Source organism: Trachemys scripta, chromosome 3 (genome assembly GCF_013100865.1).
Source record: "Trachemys scripta elegans isolate TJP31775 chromosome 3, CAS_Tse_1.0, whole genome shotgun sequence".
Taxonomy (NCBI): Eukaryota; Metazoa; Chordata; order Testudines; family Emydidae; genus Trachemys; species Trachemys scripta.
Window position 1 is genome coordinate 54,958 of NC_048300.1, and position 14,656 is coordinate 69,613.

At 44.5% G+C, this 14,656-nt stretch overlaps 1 protein-coding gene across 1 annotated transcript; it reads left to right on the top strand.

Moving 5' to 3' along the window:
• Nucleotides 1-681: 681 nt before the first annotated feature.
• LOC117874081 (butyrophilin subfamily 1 member A1-like) lies at nt 682-14,386 on the top strand. Its single transcript, XM_034763888.1, has 8 exons — nt 682-976; nt 1,861-1,977; nt 3,568-3,588; nt 4,237-4,257; nt 9,202-9,222; nt 9,570-9,590; nt 9,689-9,715; nt 12,831-14,386. The coding sequence occupies exons 1-8, from the start codon at nt 751-753 to the stop codon at nt 13,334-13,336; spliced, it is 960 nt and encodes a 319-aa protein (XP_034619779.1). The 5' UTR covers nt 682-750; the 3' UTR covers nt 13,337-14,386.
• Nucleotides 14,387-14,656: the final 270 nt, after the last annotated feature.

The window sequence follows — 14,656 nt, forward strand, 5'->3', positions numbered from 1 at the left end:
CTAAGGCCGTGGAGTAACTGCTCACCTGCTACTGCAACTTGGCACTTAAGGTTTCTAATCCTCAGCCCCTCATACATTCCATAGAGTCATAGATGTTAAGGCCAGAAGGCACTTTTATGATAATCTAATCTGACCCTCTGTATGACACAGGCCAGAGAATTTCTCTCCGTGATTCCTGCATCCAGCCCAGTAACTTGTGGGTGAGCTAGAGCAATTATTTATTAATTTGTTTATTTTTAAGGAAGAGACTTACAATTCTGATTGAAGGACTACAGGAGATGGAGAATCCACCATGTCCCTTGTTCCACTGATTTAAGTACACACATTGTGAAAAATTTGCACCATATTTTGTTTGGCTTCAATTTCCTGCCACTGGAATTGTTATTTCCTGGAGCTCACAGCCAGTTTAGTTGGGCTGCTCGCTCTGTTCAATGATACGGCCTATCATTTTATCCTGGAGCTGAAATTTGCTGTTCACGTTGAGATAGGCTTCTGGCTTTAGGGCTCAGGAATAATGAAACGCTTCTCACAGCCAGAGCCCGGCAGTGACGCAGCGAAAGGCTCTTGCCCTTCTACAGGAGGGACAACGATCCACTTTTTCCTTCTCCTAAAGGCTTAAACGCTCACCTTCCAGGCTGAAGAGATCCATAATGCTTGTGTAGGGTTCACACAGGTTCACTCCATTTTCCTCCAGGTCTGGGCTCTACTCCTCGCATCTCTATCGACAGCTACCAGAGCGGAGGGATCCACATGGTGTGTGAATCTGCTGGATGGTACCCAGAGCCCCAGGTGCAATGGAGAGACCTCAGCGGGCAGCACTTACCATCCCTGACAGAAAAAATAACTCAACATGATAACGGCCTGTATGCAGCACAAATTTCCATTATTGTAACAAAAACTTCCAGCCAGGATCTGTCCTGCTCTGTCAGGAACCCCCACCTCAACTCAGGGAAAGAGTCTATGGTCTACATTGCAGGTTGGTGTTCATCAAAGCCACACAGTTCAGCCATTCACCAAAAAGGGGGGGGAATGTTTAGGGCTAATTTAAATATTGGATTTACAACGTGCATGTGCATAGAGCTGCGCAGAGGCTATTCGTTAAACACCGCGTGTGGTGAATTTAGGGGAGGTTAGACTTCACGAACCGGCCTTCCAAGCTGCAGAGGGAGTATAATGAAACGTGGCTAATTTTCGGGGGAGGGGTGTTTAAGTGTGTCTTATTATTGTTAACACCGTTAACATGCCTGGAGTTGAATTGGAATACGCAATGGAGAGGGACTCTTGCAAAGTTTCTGTAGTATAGAAAAAGCCCCTTTGTGCAGCCAGAATGGGCTCTCAAAGTCGAGCTGGGAGGGAAATGGTTCCCTGTCCAATGAAGATTTTCAAATCTTCAAAAAAATTCCTTTTCCCCATGGGGACATAACTGACACTTTTCAAAAGTTTTAATTAAAAACAAGAGAGAGAAGAGAGAGATCCCCACCTCGCAATAGTCTGCTGGTCAGGTTCTCACCTGGGATTGGGGGTCAAATCCCTGCTCCAAATCAGGGAGAGCAGGAATTTGATCCTGGATATCCTCTGTGAGTGTCCTAGCCACTGGGCTAGTGGATATTCAGGGGTTTCACTCCTTCTCTGGTTTTGACCAGAAATCCCATCCTGGATCCAAGAATCCTTTCCTGTAAAAAATATTTGGTTATGATGAATTGTCATTTTCTGACAAAAAAACCAAAACAATTTAGTTGAAAAATTCCTGACCACCTCTACTTCCAACCAGTGGCACAATGCCATGATCACCACAAAGGTCCTGCTAGTGACACATCTGTTCTATCAATGTTTCCAAGTTAATGAGGCTTTGTCTTACAGATCCATTCTTCCTGAGGGGCTACCCCTTTAAGGTGGCTATGTACATATTCCTGGTTGTTGTGGGTTTGCTCACTTTCACAGCAAGCTACTTCTTCCGGAAACAACACAAGGCAAAAGGTAAAGTTATAAGGGGACACTACAGTGTACTCAGAGATTTCCTTTCAACTATAAATTAGTTGAGAGTGGAGGTGGTTTCTCCATAGTTAAAGATGCAGCTACATTTTTATTTTAAGCCATATTTTGCTTCCTCTCTAAATTTCTCAAGAAAAGTCAGATTACCCTAAACTGGGAGTTCAGGACAGGCCCTGGGGTGGAATTTGTGAGGGAAATCTGAAGTCTTCCATTACTTTTTTGCACATATCTTGGGAAATAAATGAAGGGCCTAGGAGCCACATGAAACATATCACTGGATTCCCATAGCTAATGTCTAAAGGATGAAACCAAATGCCAAAACCAATGCCCATGATTTACAATATGAAATGATGAGCCCTTCCCTTTGGAAATACGGAGTGCTAACAGAACACCTGCGTAGTGCAGCAAGAGAGACGCTCAGCCGTCAAAATGCCCTTAGCCTAAGAACGCTGCACTGGGCTTGGAAATGAGAGTTCTGGGCTCAAATATGCCACTGATTGGTTTTGTGCACTTCACAACTCTTAGCAGAGAGCACAGCCAGGTATTGCACAGCAGCAGCGTTAAAGCAGCCCAACTTTTACGTGGAGACAAGCCCTTGGTGACTTGCCCTAACTCACACAGAGAGTCTGTGGTAGAGCCAGGAATTGAGCCATGGTGCGAGTCCCAGGCGAGGGTTCTAACCCCTGCCTCTCAGGGCCCTGTCTACGAAGGTGGCCACTCCTGTCCTTAGCTCATCAAGATCTAAGGCAGAGAACCAATGTTTAGCTACAGACCACTTTAAAAATAACACCTGCAATTATTATTTCCCTTCTGCAGCCTGGCATTATTGACTGTCACCACCCAGACTCTACTCTGAATATGGAGCTATTCATTTCCTCATGGGCTTTCCAGTGATGCTCATCACTGCAGTGTCTGAGCCTCACAAATTGCCTGCTAGCTCTGGTAGTGTCAGTCCCATTTCCTCTCCTGTAGCCCGGTTTTTCAAAGAATCTTTTATCCTGCACAGGGGTGAAGCAATGGTGCCCAATCCTATGGGGCTGCAGACGGTCCCTTCCTGACTTGCCAGACAAAATGCCAGTCTCTGTCTGTCACAATCTCCTTTCCAGCAATTCTGTATTTTTCTGTACTACCAAGTTCCGTGTGGATAGCCATTCTCAGGGCCTGGCTCCCAGTCAGGCACAGGAAGCTGTTCTCCACAGGAGTATTGAAATGGGCTGTGACCGAAGCCTGGGTAGCTGAGGAGATGTGGTTGTTTTCATGCTGTTGGGCCTAGCTCAGTACCAGTCCAATCCAGCCAAGCTGATCTTTATTCCCAAGTCAGTTGAGGAGGCTGCACAAATATGTTCCAGGGTTTGGGTTCTAATTGAACAGGAGAACTTTAACCACAGGCGGGAGAATCGCTACGACAGGCAAGTGCAGGCCCCTGTGATACACAATACAAGGGGGTCAATGGGAACGGTTCTAGTGGAAGCCTGTTGATATAGTTCATTACCAGCCAACCAGTGCTCTGTAGAACGTGCAGCATTTGTACTGGACTCTCCCCCTTTCTAACAAGTCTTTCCTCTTCTCTCGTAGCGGCGCATGTTGCAGAGAGAGGTAAGGCTCTTCTATGGGTACTGCATTGGGGGGTGGGAAGGAGCATCTAGAGCTTTGGAACAAGTTGCTGGTGCCTCCCAGGCAGCTCTTAGGGGATCTGATGAACGAATCCTCATCTTGATGGTTATTACATGCAAAGCAGAGCGCTGCCCATCCCCCTCCTACCCGGCAAGTCTCTGCAAAGCACCCCTGAGAGCCCCAAGGATGGCAGGAGTTTGCCCCACGTGGACAGGCATAGGGTGTAGGCAAGTGTACGTTATAGTGACCCTTCACTCTGTCACTCACTGGGATGTCAATGAGGTGAAGGAGTTTTTAACTTCCTCCTAAGTTTATAACATAACCTTTATGTAGATGGTGGCTGGGGCAGTGGCTGGGAAAAGGTCAGTCTCAGAAGCAGAACTGTGAATTTCCAGCCTTTCTGACATCCTAAGCTTGTGTTTTGGTAAATTTCATCACTAGAACATTATTTTATGGTTTGTTTTAACCACAGCCTCAAGTTCTTAAAGTTAACAGCGTTTTCCATTTGGGATAATTATCTTTCTATTAATTTTTATGGGACTGAAGCAGGGCCTGAGCCCGAACGCTTATGGAATTATTTATGTGATGTGCTATTAAGAAACTTACATTACATTCTGTTCTTGTCTTTAGGGAAACTCGTTGCTGACCTTGGTAAGTGTCATAACCCTCTCTCTGTTATAAATCTTGTTCCTTGTTCCACTAGGGGATGGAACTTTCCTGATCCATGAACCCTCCTGACCTGACACTACACATCCCCCAACTCCCTCTGTCTCCCTCACCCACATTTCCGTCTGCCCTTCAACTTTCAGATGGTCACCACCACCTGCCTGCCTCTGCCTCTACACTCTTGCTCATGAATCGCATCCTGGCCCAGGACTCTTATTTGCCTCTCCACATTGCCATGACCCCCCAATCATTTCCCAGCACCTCACCAACATTGACCCTTGCTAACTCCATGCACATCCACATCTCCTACACTTAAACAAAACAAGGACATTCCAACACAAAACCATTTGTTTCCAGTTAAGCTTGAGCATTTCTATATAAATTCAAAGGCTGAGATCATAACATTCTGGCACTGACACAGAATGAGATCACGGTCATGTTGAAGGATCACATTTAGTATCAGAGACAAGTATGTTGTAGAACCAATGCCAAGATTTCAGTTCTCTAGTCACAAACTTTACTCCTATATTGACTTCTTGCTAGAGTTCAATTTGTTTGGGTGACTTAAGTATGGCTTTCAGTAGTTTTCTTTTTTAATATTTTTATAAGTGGAACCATAAGTTTTAATTTCCACAATTTTAAAAGTTTGAGAGTTTAAAATACTTTCTTTTTAGGCTTTTTTTGGGGGGGGTAAGGCTGGTGGCACACCTTCTCAGCCCGGAGTTCAGGTTTACAAAGAGTTTGGGGAAGTTTTGTGTTTGTTGTAATGTTCTTTGAAATGTGCCCTACAGAATGGTATGCAAGATACAAGGAAGGGCATATTTGCATTTTTTGACAAATTGGAGTAAAACAAGCTCATAAGCTGATGGTCTCATAATAATTTTCAAAGAACACATCAAAATTCATCTACTTACAAAAACATAAAATAAAGCAACAAATACCTCTACATTAAGATATTCTAGCTTCTGACTGATTGTATTCTGACCTCCATAGAGAGGTCTATCTGTGTCACACTGTCAGTCAATCTCTTTAATAATCACAGCGCAGTTACATTAATTATCCCCAGGTACCTGGCAGCATGAGATCGCATCTTTTGCCCTTTTCTTTCTTTAAATCAGAAATGGAGAGCGAGAGTGGTAAATGTTTTGGGCCAGTGGCAATGTGTTAGCAATTGTATGTAAATATCTCCAAAGGACGGGGGGGAATGAGAGTTTGTCTCTTTCTGTCTGGATGATGTGGTTAATGGGATGAGGGATCATTGAAGATCCCTTCTACTGATGCAACAACCTCATGACCCTGCCTAGAAGCTATAGCAGCAGACCTCACTGCCCGGCTGCAGCTGCTGCAAGCCCAGCTCTGTCAGCAGCAGGAGCAGTTCATGGGCTGGCAGCCAGAGGTGCAACTGGCCAAGCAAGAAAGGACTCGCCAGTGGAGAGAAGGTCTCCTGTGGCAGTTCACAGATCTGTCCTGGTGGAAATTTGAAGACTACTGAGGGGGGGTCTCTTGGGTGTTTGAGGCCCAACCTGGCCAAACTGGCTTGGAAGATGAGGTGGAGGATTTTCTAAACACACCCAGGAAGGCTGCCAACCTCATTGGGAGGAGAGGGGCTGGGCTAGCTTAGTGATGCCCTTCTCCACGGTTGAGGTCAAGTCATACTCCTCTCTGACTCTGTCAGCAAAGGCACCATGAATGGTCTGGGCCAAACCCTTTCCTCCTGGAGTCTGTCGACAGACAGTAGCCCAGTGATTCCTGGACATAGCTATTTCCTGAGTTAAACCTTGAGTTTAGGACAATAAAAGAGATTATGGACACATAGTCCTGCAACAATTAGGGCTGGTCAAAAAAATTGCAAAAACATTTGCAAATGAAAGATGCCATTTCATTTAAATGTTTTGATGAAATGTTCAATAGGAAAGGGATGAAACGTGACATGTAAACATCATCAAAATGTTTTATTTTGACATCATTGTTTTGATTCGTTTTGTTTTGATTTTTATATTATATTAAAATATTATTTTTAAATTACATTGTATTTATATAATATGTATAGTATTATATCTATGCTCCATATTTAATATTTTAATATAATATACGTATAAATGAAATACCTGAACACAATAAAGTTGAAATCAAACATTTTAACACTATGAAACAAAATGTGTCTATATTGTTGAACCAAAATATTTTGATGCTCCTAATAAGAACATAAGAACGGCCTATACTGGGTCAGACCAATGATCCGTCTAGCCCAGTATCCTGTCTTTCAACTGTAGCTAGTTCCAGATGCTTCAGAGGGAGTGAAGAAAACAGGGTAATTTATTGAGTGATCCAGCCCCTGTCGTCCAGTCCCAGCTTCTAGCAGTCAGAGATTAAGGGACACCCAGAGCATGGGGTTGTGTGCCTGACCATCTTGGCTAATAGACATTGATGGACCTGTCCTCCATGAACTTATCTCAACCAAAATGGAACCAGATTGTTGAGCAGTTTTAAACTAAGGGCTGGGGGAAAGCCAACTGGTACGGAGGAGCACGTCGATTGGACAGCGACATCCCTTAGGAGAGGATCTTCTAATGGAGATTCTCTATGTCCTAGTAAGGAGGAGAGGATGGAAGATGATAAAATACAGGTAGGATCTGATGAGAAACAGTCAAATGAAAAAAAGTCCCATTCAATTACATCATGTAATGGGAGACAGCTAAAAAGTGACAAGTTTTTAAAGTTCTTATATACCAATGCTAGAAGTCTAAATAATAAGATGGGTGAACTAGAGTGCCTCATATTAAATGAATATATTGATATAATAGGCATCACAGAAACTTGGTGAAATGAGGATAATCAATGGGGGACAGTAATACCAGGGTACAAAATATATCGGAAGGACAGAACAGGTCATGCTGGTGGGGGAGTGACACTATATGTGAAAGAAAGGATACTTCAAGTCTGCAGTACCATCTATAACATGCTTTTGCCTCCTGTTCTTGTGCTACAGATAACCCACCGTTTACCCCTTTTTGCAGATAATTTATGAATATATTAAATAGTACTGGTCCCAGTACAGACCCCTGGGGGACAGCACTATTTACCTCTCTCCATTCTGAAAACTGGCCATGTGTTCCTACCCTTTGTTTCCTATCTTTTAACCAGTTACCGATCCATGAGAAGATCTTACCTCTTATCCCATGACTACTTACTTTGCTTAAGAGTCTTTGGTGAGGGACCTTGTCAAAGGCTTTCTGAAAATCTAAATACACTTATCCACTGGATCCCCCTTGTCCACATGCTTGTTGACCCCATCAAAGATTTCTAGTAGATTGGTGAGGCATGATTTCCCTTTACAAAAACCGTGTTGACTCTTCCCCAACAAATTATGTTCATCTATGTGTCTGACAATTTTGTTCTTTACTATAGTTTCACACAGTTTGCCCTGTACTGAAGTCAGACTTACCAGCCTGTGATTGCTGGGGTCACCTCTGGACCCCTTTTCAAAAATTGGCATCACATTAGCTATCCTCCAGTTATTTGGCCACCAGTTCATGAGCCTGAACCCACCCCTGGATACTCTGGTCAACCTCCAGAGGAAAGTCCTGGAGTTCTTCTGGCTGGGGAAGCACTAGGTCTCTGCAGGTATCCTGAGCCTCCTTCTGGAAGATAGAGGACAGGGCATGGCATGCGTTCTCAACCAGGTCCAAACTTTCCATCTTGAGGCCCTGTAGAGTCTCTCTTATACTGAACATGGTCTGACATGGAGCACACCTTCCTCAGCTACCTCCAAGGAATCTGATATGACCGGCAGCTGTTTTATCTCCATCCAAGAGGTCTCCCTCAAGATCTCTCAAAGCTGATGGCCTTTCACAAGAACCTCCTCAGGACCTGGAAGTTGATCTCTGCAGCCAAGTCCATTGCAGTCACCGAGTGCGTAGGTCTCCTTGCTGAATCCCAGTTCATGGACGTATTGCTGATGCGGTTTTCAGACTCCCCTGATGTTTTTTATTGTGGTGAGATGGAGGCCTTGGCACATGAATACCTCCTTCTCGACCTCTTGTTGGCCATATATCAATCAGGGAGGAGGGGTTGGATGAAGGAGTTCCCTGCGATCAAGACTGTGGGGCTCAATTTTGTGCACTTGTCCATTCACATCTGCAGGCAGAGTTCCTCTGCATGGTATCCACTAGCTCCCTGGACTGTTTTGAGGACCAGTGTGCACTTTCCAATGTTCTCTGCTCTGTCTTCCCTCTGGAACCCTGATTGTAAATCTATGACCCGCACTTCCATTCCTGTTTTTTCGATTATTGTTCCCCGGAATGAATTGATCCATGTGCTTTTTTCTGGTCCTGGAAGTCCTTTTGGTTTACATGGGGACTGAATAGGCCTGTCTATGGAATGAGACTACTGTGAAAAAACTACTATGTGATCATATAATTAAAGACTGTATGCATATGCAAAAGGGACCTGAATTAAAGTTGTACAAGGAAACTTAATTCTGGCATTTTCTAATTTTGAGTGCTTGACCTGGCAACCTAAATAACATTTCAACATAGTTTGTTAATATAATTTCATAGGTTTTTAGTTTTTAAAAAATCTGTAATTAAGATGTCTTCACCCCACATCATTAAATTTTGCATCCCAGCCCTTTAATGCTGTAGTATCTCCTGCTACCATTTGAGCTAAAGGACTACCTACATTAGAGGACAGCAGGTGTAAGCTGCTATTCCTCCCATGGAATAGCTATTTGATGAGTTCTACACATCTTCCTGTAATATATATCTATATAGATATAGAGATATACTTCTATAGTTTGTTTTGAAAATATTAACCTTAACTTAAAGTAACTACATTTTCAGTTTCAGTAGCTAGGTAAATGTGTATTCACTGAACAAGAGCTCTTTTGTAAATTTGTTATATATTAATTTGTTTTTATTTGTCTTTTAGAAAACCTCCAGGATAAGCTTGGTAAGTTCCTTTCATCTTTAGCATAAACTTCAAGAAAAGTTGTCATACTCAGACTGTCTGTGTTCAGTAGAGTTCTCATCTCTATTCCTCCAGTGAAACAGCTATTGGAAGAGTTCTATCTATCTATCTATCTATCTATCTATCTATCTATCTATCTATCACTATACTCGACTATACAGTTTGTTTTGATAATATTAACCTTAACTTAAAGTTAACTAAATTTTCAGTTTCAGTATCTAAGTAAAGGAATTCTTTATGAGCAAAACCATTATCAAAATATGGACTTACTTGAACAAGAGCTCTTTTGTAATTTATTAGATATTAATTTCTTTTTATTTGCTTTTTAGGAACGCTCGAGGCTGAGCTTAGTAAGTTCCTTTTATCTTTAGTATAAACTCTGTGTTGTCATACTCAGACTATCTGTGTTCAGGGGAGTTCTCATCTCTATGCTTTTGCTTGTTTTTAGGATGGAGAAAAACTCAAGTATATGGAGGTAAATAAAGCTGATGTTTTACCAATGTCAAAATCTGACCTGACCCCAATAGTTCTCTGCTTTCCCCTCTTTTAAAATGAATGAGTCTCACGTGAAAAGTAAAGGATTAGAAATACGTAGTAATTTCAGTGTGGATGGGAAGAGACAGAGGTTCCCTAGGTTTTTTATAGACTAGGGATGTGCCCCTTTGGTAAAGTGGTGAGTAGCGAGAGGATATTTTTCCCTAGGCATTATGGGCCCAATTCTCCACTGAATTTGGCCATGTATTTTCAGGTTAGTCCTTGTTTTATGCCTAATATTGACCCTGTATTGATATTATCTAATCATTAAGTTGCTGAATATTCTCTTCCTAGTAGCAAGATTTCTATAACTATAATTAAGGCCCTACCAAATTCATGGCCATGAAAAACACGTCACAGACCATGAAATCTAGTCTTCCCCTGTGAAATCTGGTCTTTTGTGTGCTTTTACCCTATACTAAACAGATTTCATGGTGGAGACCAGTGTTTCTCAAATTGGGGTTCCTGACCAAAAAGGGAGTTGCAAGGGGTCGCAAGGTTATTCTAGGGGGATCGCGGTATTGCCACCCTTACTTCTGCACTTCTGCCTTCAGAGTTGGGAGTGGCAGCTGCTAACTGAGGGTCCAGCTCTGCAGACAGCAGCACAGAAGTAAGAGTGGCAATACCATACCATGCCACCCTTACCTCTGCGCTGCTACGCCGGTGACTCTGCCTTCAGAGCTGGGCTCCCGGTCAGCAGCCACTGCTCTCCAGCTGCCCAGCTCTGAAGACAACACTGCCACCAGCAGAATTAAGGGTGCCAATACTGCACCTCCCCAATAACCTTGAGACCCTCTCACAACTCCTTTTTGGGTCAGGACCCCTACAATTACAACACTGTGAAATTTCAGATTTAAATAGCTGAGATCTTATTTTTAAAATCCTCTGACCGTGAAATTGACCAAAATGAACCGTGAATTTGGTACGGCCCTAACTATAGTGTTTTAAATGCCAGTTTCCGTTCAGGGAAATATGAAGAAATTAAAACTGCTTTTCCCTCCCCTCCATATGGGGAGCTGAATTCTGGTGGATATTAACAAGTTTCAGGCAATGTCATCATCTCTTTTTATCAGATTATCATATTTTCAAAATTACATGGTAAGGTGAGGAGTAGCAGGACCTGGGGAATGGTGATGATGGGATTTGGAGCCCTTCAGTTGTAGATTTCTTGTCTAAACCCCAGCATCTGAGGGCTGATTTGGGGGTCTCTGTGCCATGAGCTGCTGGCTTGGTGAGAGTTCAGGGTCTAATAGACAGGTGTATACATAGATCAAAATGATCACAGGTTTTGGGTGTACTCGGATACTAGACTTCGTCACCACCCTATTATCTGTTCTTTTCCTGCTTTGGGACCTGAATCGCATGTGCTGACCTTTATACATGTGCAGAGTCCTGTTAACTTCACTGGGACTCCATGTAGATAGTCCACACTGACAGGCCTTTGCATAAAAACAGATTGCTTTCATGAGAGGAGCTGTACAGAGAGCTGCAAACACAATCCTGCAATGCGCAGAACCTTATGGAGGGGAGAGGCACATCTGCCGGAATGTGCATACATTCACATCAGATGTGCTGACAACAGCTGCACAGTGCAGTTAAAGTTGAACTGTGCTGGGGAGGATGTGCCAGCATCTGCACCCACTACCTGTTCATAAGGGTCTGCAACACCCAAAAGGAGGCATGTAAGGGGACACACATGCACACTGGATGCTTCTATTGCAGTGGTACTAAGCCCTTACACACAGTATGCAAATAGGTACTCAGCGCCCATTACCTTGGAGAATGGATATGTCTGCTAGGAGACATAGATAAGGCAGTGCTGTGTTGTTCCCTCCACAACCTGATTGGATGCTAAATTATATTAAATGAGTTCCACCCCCCCCACAATGCATCATTTTCTGCCCCCAAGCAGAACTGAGCCCTGAGGTACTAAGTGTTTTGACTAAATCACTTAAGCATTTTGAAACCCCCTGGGATCTTAACTTCATTCTCTGGGCCTAGTAGATTTTGGAGTTTGCCTACATGGTAACTGGAACCAAAATCACTCAGTCAGTTCTATATCACACCGTTAGTTATTCTGATGCAAATCTGTGTGTGTGTGCCCATGAAGAAGGCACAACCATAGCTGCAATGTTTTGTGAAGCTTCATGTGTGAAATTTATACAAATTATTTCTTGTGCTAATTTGCATATTTACAAATAATGTGCACCTGGTCAATTCAAGAAATGGCAGCAGAAGGCAGCTCTGGAATGGTGCCAGAACACTCCAGAGTGACATTCAAGCACTTTTTTTGAATGGGGTTTCAGTGCCAGAGAAGCCCCATTCTTCCCCTCAAGCCAGGCAGGGATGCCTTTACCTCTGCACAGGCCAAAGGGTCCTGGCAGGAGTGTAGTGATACCCCCACTCCTCTTTTGCTGCCCGTGAGCAAATGCCTGGACCAGTGTCAGCCGAGTACCAAAGGAGAAGATACAGCAAGGGAGGAGGGAGGCAGAGGCAGCTAAGTCACAGGACCTGTTCATCAGCCTCGTCCTGGCGCTGGCCAAGACAGCATCCATCACGTCAGGAGGTGGAAGCTGGACGGGGACGGTGCTCTGTAACTGTGAGGCCTATTTACACTCCCTTGTCTGATCACGCCACTGGCCACTGACTCCTGAGATGCCTGTGAGGTGTGTGGGGGCGGGGGTGCTGGCAGGGGTTCTCTGCTCGGTGTCCCCCTCCGGATCCCTCATTTTTTGCCTCACTCCTGCTCCTGGTTTCTCCTTTGTTGTCCCAGGTACTCAACTGTGGCCTGGGCTTAGTGGTTCCTCTCGGTTAGTTGAGTGGATGGGCCTTAGTCCTGGGTGGGCCTAGACCCGCCCATCCCAGACCTGCAAACAGCACAGCAGCAGCTCCAGGTACCTGGGCGGAGGGAGCTGCAATTAATCCTTACCCAGCTCTAGCAGTGTCCGCTCCTGGCAGCAAGACAGAAAATTAGGGGCTGTCCTGGCCAGAGCAGGGCTGCTAAGTCCTCTCCCAGAGCTGAGCTCTGCCTCTGATGCTTTGATTCTCTCTCTCAGAAGTGAAGATAACTCTGGATCCAGACACAGCTCATCCTGGGCTCAAGCTGTCTGAGGACCAGAAGACTGTGACATGGGAATCCAAACATCAGGATCTGCCTGACAATCCCGAGAGATTTGATGAAGTTTTCTGTGTGCTGGGTTCTGAGGGATTCACTTCAGGGAAAATTTACTGGGAAGTGGAGGAGATGGGGAGAATCTGGGCCATAGGGGTCGCCAGAGAGTCTGTGAGGAGGAAGGGACAAATCAAATTTACCCCCGAGGAGGGGATCTGGGGGATAGAACAGTCCAGGGGTCACTACTCAGATCTCACCACCCCTCAGGACCCCCTGCCACTGCGTCAGACACCCAAGAAGGTACGGATCTATGTACACTATAAAAAGGGGCAAGTGGCATTTTTCAACCCAGATAATGGTGATCTGATCGCCAATCTCACAGCTTCTTTCAATGGGGAGAAAATATTCCCCTTTTTCTGGGTCTGTTCCCACCTCACACTAACCAGCTGAGACACTTGGAGATCAGATGGGTGGGGGGGTGGGGGGGTGTAACTTGTTCCATTGGAGCCACAGCTCTGTCTCCAGCATTCGCTGTGGCACTGGGGCTCTCCACTGGCCCCACAGCCACAGAAAGCAGGGAACAGCCCATGTCTCTGCTGCTTCTCTCTATCTCTGTGGGGCCTGCAGAGGCCCCAGGCCCAGGAAGTGAGCAATAATCATGCTGGCTGTGTGGGGCAGGGATGGTGCTAAGTAGTGGGAACTGGAGAGAGGAAATTGGGGAGAAGGTGGGGAATTATTCTTAACTCTGACCCGTGCTACAAACCATATGCTACAAACATACCAACAAGCTCTTTCAGTACAGATGCAGAACCACAACATTCTCAGCTCTGTCATTGGCAGAGCCTCCCCGTCAGAGTCACCAACGTGCTTAGGGTGGGGTCTGGTGATTCCTCACCTTCTCCCTCCCCTTTACTGCTGGGATCCAGTGATTGCTTATCATACTGCAGGGACTTGATCCCAGTCCTAAAAGATGCTCTGTCTCGAAAAGATGCAGAGAGGGAACCAGATGACATTACTGCCTCCATGGCCATGTCCCACGTTAATGCATGCTGTAGTCAAACCAGCAAAGTTGCCATTTGCACTGCAACCACTGAAGGGCAGAGTTTCTGCATGCTGACTTTACACTGTTATGCTGGAAGGTGTTAGTGACTGCCATCGATCACAGATGAGGGTAATGTCCATGGGTGTGCTAAATACACGTATTTTTTAATGGAAGGCGTAATTAACCCCCTTTGTGGAGTAAGATAGCTGGAAACCATAGGAGACTGGTAACTGCCGATAGTAAGGGGTTTAAACATAAATTTAAAGTTTATGGTGGTTTCAAGGATTCAAGGCAGGTACTCATGAGACAAAGGAGTTTTGGTTTCTAGCGCTACTTTTCATAGAATCATAGTGGAAGGGACCTCGAGAGGTCATCTAGTCCAGTGCCCTGCACTCAAGGCAGGGCTAAGTATTATCTAGACTATCCCTGACAAGTGTTTGTCCAACCTGCTCTTAAAAATCCCCAGTGATGGAGATTCCACAACCTCCCTAGGCAATTTATTCCAGTGCTTAACCACTCTGACAGTTAGGAAGTTTTTCCTAATGTTCAACCTAAACCGCCCTTGCTGCAATTTAAGCCCATTGCTTCTTGTCCTATCCTCAGAGGTTAAGAAGAACAATTTTTCTCCCTCCTCCTTGTAACAACCTTTTATGTACTTGAAAACTGTTATCCATGTTCCCTCTCAGTCTTCTCTTCTCCAGACTAAACAAACCCATTTTTTTCAATCT

Excerpts from the sequence above, each read along its gene's own strand:
- LOC117874081 (XM_034763888.1), top strand. The coding sequence starts at position 751 with ATGGTGTGTGAATCTGCTGGATGGTACCCAGAGCCCCAGGTGCAATGG. Across the intron at positions 1,978-3,567 it reads GAAACAACACAAGGCAAAAG|CGGCGCATGTTGCAGAGAGA; the intron begins GTAAAGTTATAA and ends CTTCTCTCGTAG. Across the intron at positions 9,223-9,569 it reads AAACCTCCAGGATAAGCTTG|GAACGCTCGAGGCTGAGCTT; the intron begins GTAAGTTCCTTT and ends TTTGCTTTTTAG.